Source organism: Octodon degus, unplaced genomic scaffold (genome assembly GCF_000260255.1).
Source record: "Octodon degus isolate 3935 unplaced genomic scaffold, OctDeg1.0 scaffold00145, whole genome shotgun sequence".
Lineage (NCBI taxonomy): Eukaryota > Metazoa > Chordata > Mammalia > Rodentia > Octodontidae > Octodon > Octodon degus.
The window spans coordinates 7,847,184-7,857,818 of NW_004524721.1; the positions used below are offsets into that span (position 1 = coordinate 7,847,184).

The 10,635-nt window shown below is 40.5% G+C and overlaps 1 protein-coding gene across 1 annotated transcript in view; it reads right to left on the minus strand.

Moving 5' to 3' along the window:
- The window catches only part of Armc3 (armadillo repeat containing 3), a 97,415-nt gene that overhangs the window by 18,651 nt on the left and 68,129 nt on the right, over positions 1-10,635 (minus strand). The window contains exons 9-12 of the mRNA XM_023701983.1: positions 9,802-9,970; positions 6,685-6,785; positions 5,861-5,955; positions 5,318-5,435 (exon numbers count right to left, since the gene is read on the minus strand). Of these exons, the coding sequence (XP_023557751.1) occupies positions 5,318-5,435; positions 5,861-5,955; positions 6,685-6,785; positions 9,802-9,970 (483 nt within the window). The remainder of the gene's footprint in view (positions 1-5,317; positions 5,436-5,860; positions 5,956-6,684; positions 6,786-9,801; positions 9,971-10,635) is intronic.

Consider the following 10,635-nt stretch of genomic DNA (forward strand, 5'->3'; position numbering starts at 1 on the left):
AGAGAGAGAGAGAGAGAGAGAGAGAGAGAGAGAGAGAGAGAGAGATTGCCCACTAGGATGTAAAACTGTATTAGGGCACAGGTTTCTGTTCCCTGCTAATCTCCAACACTGGAATAATTCCAGGCTCACAGTGGACACAGAATATTTATTTACTGAATGAAATTAATTCAGGAGCAAAAGGGAAGCAAATATTTAAATATTATTAAGAGACAATACCTGCTACTGAAAGACTTTTTTGGCTAATCAACATTTTGGAGAAGAAAAAAAAAAATAAAACAGCTAAGGTATGGGTAGAAAGAGAGTTTTTAGGAAATTACACAAAAATAGAAATGTTTAGAGCTCATCAGCACAGGGATCAGGATGTGTGAGTACCAGAGATGTCAGCGCATGTGTTGTAAATATCTAAAGGACTCCACAGAGGAGCAGACTGGAAGGAAGAAATACAATAAGAGACAGAAAAACAATAAATCTTTAAGTGTGTGTTAAAAACTCATTTACATTAGATTAGTATCATGAAAACTAGTCTGAATGCATAGTACAATACAGAGAGCTTAGACTGTACTAATAGGTCTAGTATACACTTATTATGAGAAAAATAGTCTTTATAAGGAAATGCTTTAGAAGGACTATTAGACATGCTTATAGCTGAGGAATGACTGGGCAAGTGAATACGTAACAGGAAATAATTACCTCCTGTCTGTGTGTTTGCCATGAAGGCCAGTAGAACCCGCAAAAACAAAAGAATAAAACAATGAGCATCCTCTCTAAAACAATGAGAGCTCTTTGTCTAAGCTGACAGGTATTTTACCTCATGCAGTAAATGGTAATATATTCATCAGGAAAAAGAGAGAACCCCACACTTTGACTTCCTCTTGTTTGCCTTAGACCACCTCATGCATAATTGATCTGATTTATTTCTCATCTCTTCTGGTCCTTCCAAACATTCAGCCACTTTGCAGCTCTAGATGTCAAATTCTTTGTTAGTATGTCTCATTCTTTTAGTTACAATAAAACATCTCAATGACATTCTCAAATTAAATATTTTGCTCTATTCCCAGGAGTCTAAAGCTCTCAAAGGAAAACAAGAAGCATTGGTCAACAGGACAACAAGATGAAGGCCATCAATCCTCCAGCAGACCAAGGGCAGAGAAGGGGAAAAGGATGAAACTGCAACCCACATGTACGGGGCCATGGCTCCAGGCCTAGGCACATGGCCACACATCATCCCGTTCACTCTCACCACAGCTCTGTGAGATGGGAGCCACCATTTCCATTTCATACTTAAGAAAAAGGGTCTGAATGCAAAGCCTACGTGCTCTCCCTGACACTCTCAGGCTTCCTGGATGTTGAGAGACATAGGGATGTATCTTTAGGCAGAGAGGGAGCTGCAAATATATGCAGAGATGAGTGGAGTCAGTGTGAAGCGGTAGTTATTATCCTCATTTGTTAGATTTATTCCCCCTGGGCAGACTGCAGGAAAGTCAAACATCTAGACCTTTCAACAAGCATAAGTCAGTAATTGGTGAATATTTAATCAATAAATATTTCTCCACTGCCCCCAGTGTGCCTGATACTATTCTAAGTTCTATGAACACAAGGAGGAGAAAAGTGTGGTCCCAATATCAAACAGCTCCTCATGAGCTTAAGCCCAGGTCTGGCAAGTGGTGGGAGAGCTTCTGCGCTCCCCTGCACCTCCTGGACCCCTCCAAACCCAGCCCAGGCCCCACCTGTGACTGAGAACTTCCGCTGTGCCTCAAGACCCAGCCCAAGCCCAGGTCTGGCTAGTGCGTGGAAGAGCTTCCACACTTCCCTTTTCCTGCTGGATCCCTCCGGACCCAGCCCAGGCCCACTTGTAAGTGAGTCCATCTGTCCTGCTCTCTGGACCTCTCCAGACACAGCCCACATCTGGCATACAGGCCTAAGATGAAACCCTGCAGCTGCAATCCCTGCAGAGAGAGTAGGGGACAGAACCACCCAGCGAATCCAGGAGCAGAACACCTTGCCAGAGGGGCACAACAGGTTCACCTCCAAGAGCTACATCAGGAAGAAGTTGAACACAGCATCCAGACCCAAGCCAGGCACAACTGGATGATTTCAAACTTTGTAGATCTGCACCCAAATTTCAGTAGGTGCTAAGGTTATAACTGCACCAAAGCTCTACACCAAAGGTCAGAGGCCAGTGCTATATGAAATGACAAAGAGAAGGAGCGAAATGCAATCTCAGTACCTGAGCCCACCCAGAACAAGTGCAGAAGACACCAGCACAGAAGAAACTGGGAATCACACAGCTGATATGTCTAAATTGATAGCATCTGAAGTAAAGAAACAACTGCAGAAAGGTATAGAAGAACTCAGATCAGAAATAACCGCTGAAATAAAAAAGAAATCTCTGAATTAATAGTGTTGGAAGTAAAGAATCAAATGCAGAAACATACAGAGGAAATCAGATCAGAAATAATCTCTGAAGTAAAAAAAGAAAGGATAACTATAATGAAAGAATAATAACTGCTTCTCAAGAAGACACTGATAAAAAATAGAGATTAGAAAAATGATGGATCCTTCAATGAGCAATAGAGGAAAAAAACAGATAGCATGAAGTGAGTCAAAGAGACACAGAGGAACTTAAAATCTCAATCACAAGCTTGAAAAATTGTTTGAGTGAAAGTGGATAGAGTTTCAGATCTTGAAGATGTCGTCGCAGCTAGTGAAAAGGTAAGAAAAGATCTCTTAAAAGCAGCCCTTCGTGTTGCAATAAAGCCCCATAAGTAAGTCTACACTAGTCAGAGCAGGTTCTATGGGAGAGAGAATCAATTCATAAGGAGTTTCAGTTATGTAGATGAGATCTAATGTTTTGCATGATGACATGATAATAATACTGTACTGTGCTAATGTTTTCTGAAACTAATCTTAAGCTGTTCTTGACACTGAACAAAAACCCAAAATGATAACTGTAAGGTGATGGCCATGTTTGTCAGCTTGATTTTGGTGAGTGACTCACAATGTCTATCCAAACATCATTTGGTGCACTATAAATATACATCATTTTTTTAACTGCTCAACAGTACATCGATAAAGGTGAAAAATAAAAATTAAAGAATCCAAATTCACAAAGGAATGGGTAAGAAGTGAAATTTTAAGCTGTTTGGGAAAAGCTTAGAAAATGCAAATTGTATTGTTTTATTTATAAAGGGAAAGGCTTATTTTTCTTTATATTTCTGATAACTTGTTTTCCATATGATCAGCACTGATTGAAAGGCATATGTAACTGCAAACACTGTGTGTGTGTGTGTGTGTGTGTGTAAATATTTAAATAAAAAGAGGAGTTTGCACCCACACAAAGAAAGGGAAAGCTATTCTGGGGATGGGGATGAGGTCAGGATTAGGCTTTATTTGGAAGATACTATGGAACCACTGTTTTAGGCACAATAATACTAAAACCAACAAAACCCTGGAAAATCCTGCAGCCTTAAGTCATTTCAAAGGTTTTTAGTACCTGAACTCTAAAGCTATTTCAAATTCTCTTAGTCACTTGTTCTAAACTTAACCCAATTCAACTGAGTTTAAAAACCACCAATTTTAGAGGAATAGATGACACCTCTGACGTGTGAGTCACGACAGTAACAGCAGATGAAGTTGGCTTGCATAGGCATAACCAGCACTGCCTAACCTCCAGTCCCCTTTCTCTGTGCCTCTGCCCATAACCATTTACCAAACCCAGTCTTGGAGGGGTGTGTTTGAGAGTTTGAAACTTGTTCTCCTGTCTACATGCTTGAACACCTCTAGTGGAAGAGGACTATCCCTTGTAAAACCTGGTCATTTCCATCATTGCTGTTACTCAGTACCTGGCAAAAAAGGCTGGATTCAGTAACAATGCAAGCAGATTTTCATCTCAAGGTGGTAGCTCTGGGGTGGGGTGATCATAAATGGATTTATGGAAAGTTATGCAAGAAGGCAGGAAGTGTAGGAGACTTCCAAGCATGTACAAGACCTTGGGTTTGTTCCTAACACTGCAAGGAAAGGGGGGCAGGAAGTCTTACAATGAGGAGGTTGCATGAATGAATTCTAATATAAACACTTGAGCTGGGGAAGTAACAATGGAAACGCAGGAAGAAATCAATCTAAGAGATATTTAAGACTCTTGACTGGATGGGACTGAGAGACTGACTGAGCACCAGGGCAGGGGAGGAACTTTAGGATACACTGAACGAGAGCTTCCTGTAGTGGTAATCAGAATTCTGGGCCACAGAATCTGGAGACTGAGCAAACCTTGGCCTACACCTTAGGAGATCTGAGGACAAGGTCACTTAGAAAGCAGATGTTTGGTATGTATACCTCAGGGGCTCTTAAGGGCTTACATCTACAATAACTAAAGAGTCATTGAATATGGGAGGAGGTCCAAATGGCTTTTCCAAGTATCCAGAAATGCTGTCTCAGGAGAAGAAATATGTTTTAAAAACAGGTAAACAATAGAAGGAAGAATGCTTATTTTTATTTTCATCTTTGTTATAGAGTCTTGATATGTAGTTTGGACTCACAGTGAGCCTTTCTTTCTGCCTCCCCAGCACTGAGATTACAGGCTTGAGCCACCACACTCAGTTCTGGGCCTGGGATGGCATGCAGTACTGAGGATCAAACTCGGGACCCTGAGCTTGCCAGGCAGGCACTTATGCCTCTGAGCTACCTTCCCAGCCCAGGAAAAATGTTTAAAATGCACCAGAATCAAAGCATAATCTCAAGACTCAGAAAGGCCGCATACCAAAATAAAAAAGGACTGCAGATGTAGCTCATTGTCAAGGCCCGGGGTTCAATCCCCAGTAGTGCAAACAAAAACATGAACATTATAATTGTTCCCAGCATATACGCACTGAATCCAGTTTCCCTCTTCTTGGAGTCTAAGAGTCACGATAATAGAGATAGGACAAAGGTGAGGGTGGGAAAGCTCCCAACAGTGATCAGAGTGACCTGAATTCTCATCCATAGTCAGAAGAAACTCGGGGTAAATTTTACAGACACTTTAAAATTACAGCTCAGGAATCTTGTCTAACTCAATATAGTTCAGAAGTAAAAGGGTGGGAGCCAGGACCTCACATAGCCTAGGCCAGTGCTCTACCTCTGACACTGTTAAAGCAGGTTTTACATAGGAAGTTTTAGAAGCTGAAGATGTAGCTCAGGGCACAACACTTGCCTAGCAAGTGTGAGGTCCTAGCTTCCATCCTCAACATTGCAAAACAAAAGCCACACCTCCTTTTTCACCAACTTTGCTGGGTAATTAAAACTTGGTGTGATTTATAATTAGAACACAACACAGGTTTCCTACTTCGGTCCTTTCTCTTTAGTGGCACTTTTGCTAAGAACAGTATTTCGTCCCGAAGTAGGCTCTGATTTCAGTTCTGTGGGCCATCCAAATCCAGTACTAAAACGAGAACTATTTTTTTGTTTCATTTTGTCATTAGAGAAAAACCACAACCAATTCCAATCATATGGAAAATAACAATAGTGTTACATTTGTGAGTCATTTCATAATTTCTAAAGCCCTTCCACTTCCACTAGGATTTAATTCCTTTTGCCACTAGGAAGCAGGAGGTCAGACGCTGCTTCATCTACAGCGGAGGAACCAATTCTGCTCACAGATGCGCAGTCATGGGGACCAACATCACCGCAGAGCCACAGCAACAGGAGAGTCTGAAACCCACACTGACCTGCCCCTTTTCCAGAAATCCTTGCTACAACAATTTAAAAAGCAATTGCATGACTAGCACAAGAAGAAGAATCAAGTTGCCAAAATCTAGAACCCAAAATATGTATTCACTGGCAAAATAAGGGGAGGGTTATTTGCATATAGATAAAACATTTTCTTACTTGGGCTTTTCTTTACTTGCTCTTCTTAATGAAGATGAAGAAGAAATACTTCGCCCATAACTCATGTCTGATGATTTATCTTCCATAGACAGAGAACTAAAGTCTGATGATTTATCTTCTGTAGACAGAGAACTAAAGTCTGACGATTCATCTTCCATAGACAGAGAACTAAAACGTTATACATTCAAAATTATGCACAAATTAAAATTCACTCATCGATATTGGCTTTGTACTCTAAAACAATTTCCTGCAGAAAGTCATATTTGGAGCAGACTTTAACAGTGACATTCAATTTTAAAAGGTTAAAGAAGAGGTTAAAGATAAAAGGAATACTGTCACAAAGATTTTCACAAGCTAGGACAGGAGATAATTGTATAAAATGTAATATGTAGATATTATACAGATATAGAGATATGTAGAATCACTTTCCAGGATACTGAAACTTTAATTTGTAGCCCTACTATTTATTTCTTTCAAAGAAAAATGGTGGGTGGTAGTTATATTCCAGCACATGGATCTGCAGATGAGTGGACATCATTCATCTCTGTCTGCTCCTTCCTACACTTCAGTTACTCCAAGGTGACAGTCCTAGCTTCAGAAATCTACTGGCATATTTTCAGGGAGCCAAAGGGAAAGAGACTACAATTGAACTTGTGGTGGTAGTTATTCCATCGTTATTCTAGGAGCTTGTATCAGGGCTAGAAGTGTGTGTACTGTGTTTTCACAGTGTTGTTAGATACAGTAAAAAAGAGAGATACACATCGACAAACACACAAACAAAAATATGCTTCCCCAATCTGCCCACCTTGGCAAAAAAAAACTCACGCATCAGCAGATTTGTTGTTGATTAAGAGAACAGCACGTCGATGACCAGGTTCTTGCAAGCACAGCTCCTTCAGTGGCAAAAGTTTGGTGCCAGGATTTATCTGAAAGATAATGTAAAGACCCAATGCAGAAACCTTTTTGCTAGAAATGAGTTCTGATGGAATGTGCTCTCAACAGTTGACGAGTCTAATTCACTTACATGTGCACAACACACACATATAAAATTAGAACTAGCAAAGTGAAGTTGTGGACATTCTTGCTTTTGAGCAGAACACATCCCTCCAGTTCCCCACAACCTTTATTGCGTTCACCTCACCTGTTTCACACCAAAGTTACCTTTGCTTCTGAACTGTTTGAGTTTGCAAATCTGTTTATACACTTTAGAGAGGACTTACCATCTGGAAAAGTAAGTAGTGAACCTGATTATTTAAAGTGCTATGAGGATAACTAAGAGTACGTGGGACAAAGCCCTGCCCTGCCAGTCTGGCAGAAGAGGGTTAGACTGGACAACTTCTGAGATCTCTTTCCAGTTAAGTGATACATCCTTTCCATTGAAGCTACCTTACATGGTGTTTTTAGAAGAACAAGAAGAAATCCTTCTTAAAATAGGACAGATCCCTCAGTCTTCTGCCCAGACCCTGCCACTTTCCCACTTGATTCTGATTAAAGGTCTCTACTTTGTTCTGCCAAGGGTCTTTAAGGATCACACAATTAATCAGTTTGACCTCACCCTGTCCATGAGTTCTAGCTACGCTGGTCCTGCTGCTCCTCAGAGATGGCCAAGCATGTGCACTCTTTCTGGCTTTTGCAGTGCTGGTTGGCTTTGCCTATGGAACTATTCTCAGTGACCCCATGGCTAAGTCATTCACCTTTTCCACGCCTCTACTCAGATGATATACCTTCTGTGAGGTCACCTGATCTTCAGGTTTAAAATGATAAGCATAAAACCCAACACTTCAGGGTTGGCAACATAGCTCAGCAGACTAAGAGCCAGCTTAGGCAAATGCAGAGACCTGGGTTTGATCCCTGGCATCACATGCCATGCAGGCCCCACCTCTGGGTGCACTGAGCTAGCAACCAAGACCAGGTGTGGTGGCGCACACCTGTAATCCCAGTGCTGGGGAGGCTGAAAACAGGAGGACCACTGTGAGTCCGAGCTGCATAGAGAGCCCCTGTACCAAATATATTTTTTTTAAAAAAACCTTCCTGCCACTGCAGGCCCCCTAATTCACCTCTGCCCCTTCATTTTATACCTTTACATCTCTCATTGCTATCATGTGAACTTATTTACAATGTTTGCTGGTCATTGTAGTGAGGTGTTGTTTTAAAATTATTCATCACTGAATGAGCTGGCTTTCTCCGAGGAGTATTTTGGTGGCTCCTGTGTGTGGTACTGGGTGCTACAGGGTACAGGATCAGCGGTGGAGGAAGTAAAGTTTTGGGCTAGCTGTTTCTCATTATTTAAAAAGTCTCAAATTCTCTGATACTGTGACCCTCTACTTTCTGCAAATATAGCTCAGCTTTGAGGATCTTTCATGGCTCTGTCTATTCTGGTTTTTTCATCATTGGTCCAACAAGGCTTCTGCCAAGAGCAGCCCAGTCTTGAGTTTTACACCTGCCTTGCCAATAAGTCATCCAGCTCTTGCTCTTTCAAGTTCTCTTACCTCAGAAAGTAAATGTTGGGTGGTATTTTCTGAGATCTGTCACTAATACTTTTGTTCTGATTATTTTTCTTCTTTTCCTTTTTTCTTCTGCAGTTTCTGCCTAATCATAAGGGCTTTTGGCAATCCTTAAAATTTTCTAAAGTCTCAAAGTCATGCTTCCCAATTTTTCCTAAAATGGAATTTGTGGGGTTTTAAAGTTTTCCTCATACGGCCAGCCAGATAGCTTTAGTGGACTGAAGTGCACACTTAGGCAGGCACAGAGACGGGGATTAGATCCCAGGGTGCTGTGCCAGCCCCATCTCCAGGGGGCACTGAGATGGTGATTGAGACTGGGCGTAGTGGCACACACCTGTAATCCCAGAGTTGGGAGGCTGAAAACAGGAGGATCACTATGAGTCCGATCTGTGTAGTGAGACCCTATAGACCCTGTACTAACTACATAAAAAAAAGTATATATAGAAAAAATTTTCCTCATGACTTTGACTGCTTTTGGTTTCTAGAAGAAGTTGAAATTGTAAATTTTGGGCTGGTGAGATGGCTCAGTGGTCTAAAAGCACCTACTTAGAACAAGCTAAGCTAAGCAAAAGCACAGGGACTGCGGTTCAATCCCCAGCACCACATGCCAGCCAGCCCTGTCCCCTGGTGGGCTGAACTGGCCACACACACACACAAAATAAATAAATAAATTTTAAAAATAAATAAATAAATAAATAAATTTAAGCAGCCAAGTCAAAAAGATCGTTAAGATTTTAATTTTTTCTTCCTATTATCTTAAAAAATAACAGTTATGTTGTTTATTAAAATTGCGATCAAGCAGCTAAATAAAATGTTTCTGCATTAAAATTTAAAATTTAGTGTTAGAACTGGGTTAATGTCAATTATATAACTAATAAAATATCTTATCACTAACTCTAAGCCCTGGAAATAATATAATTTACTGTTGAAGATACAAAGTTGAAATTGAAGGGGCTGGTGAGATGGCTCAGTGGTCTAAAGCACCTACTTACAACAAGCTAAGCTAAGCAAAAAAGACAGCGACCGTGGTTCAATCCCCAGCACCACATGCCAGCCAGCCCGCCCCCTGGTGGGCTGAGCTGGCCACACACACACACACACACACACACACTAAATAAATAAATAAATAAATTTAAAATTTAAAAAAAAAAACAAAGTTGAAATTGCTTCAAATTTAAAATACCCCTTCCTTTCATATCTTATTCAAAACTGGAGATTGGCATTAGAAAGATGATTTAACTATGAATACATAGATTCTAGTTAAAACTGTACAAAAATGCAAAATCTTATAAACTGACAAAGTTAAGGTTAAGTGCTGATTTTCAAATTTCTTTCTGTACAAATATAAATTATTCAGTCTTTATAAAATGGCAATATGCCATCATGATTAAAGAAAAAATTATCATATAGACTGAAATATAAAAAAGTACACACTTACCCGACCAGAATCATAGAATCCATCACTAATTATGTCATTTGATGACAAATAGCCAGTCTGGCTGTATTTCAGGGAAAGGTTATTGTTGAGCAATTTGTTATAAGCTGCCTCACTGAATTTATTTTTTAGGCTAATTGATAGATTAATTTCCTCAAGGATATCCAAAGCCCTGTCAATAAAAGCAAAAAAGTTTTGTTTTATACAAGTGATCCACTGTTGAGTTCCCATCGATATACTTAAGATCTTAAATGAAGAACTGACATGGAGAGCTTAATGCCTCCTGCACTCATCTAGGTAAAGTAACCCTGATAGAATTATGAAGACAAGTCACCCTTTGGTGAGAACATACGTGCCTCATAATAACTCATATCCAAGCAGTTGTGAAGGAAACTGCTACGGTTTAGAAAGGGTCCTCCAAAGGCCCACGTGTTGAGAGCTTGGTTGCCAGCCTTTGGCACTATTAGGAGGTGGTGGTGGAACCTTTAAGAGGGTATCTAGCAAGAAGAAATAAGGCCACCAGGGGCACACCATTGAGGGGATATTGAGACCCTGCCCTTTCCACTCTCGGTGCTTCCTAACGTCTATGACATGAGCAGAGCTTACTTTAACATTTTGTCCTTGGGACAATGACAATGTACTGCCTACCATGATGGGAAAGCAGTGTGGCTGGCCAGCTGACCATGGACTGGAACCTCCACAACTGTGAGCCAAATAAATCTTTCCTCTTTGTAAGCTTGTAAGCTGATTTATTTCAGTACTTTGTTATAGCAATGGAAAGCTGACTAAGCAAACAGTTTTAGGAAAAATTCATTGTGTTGGAACAGACCCTAATAT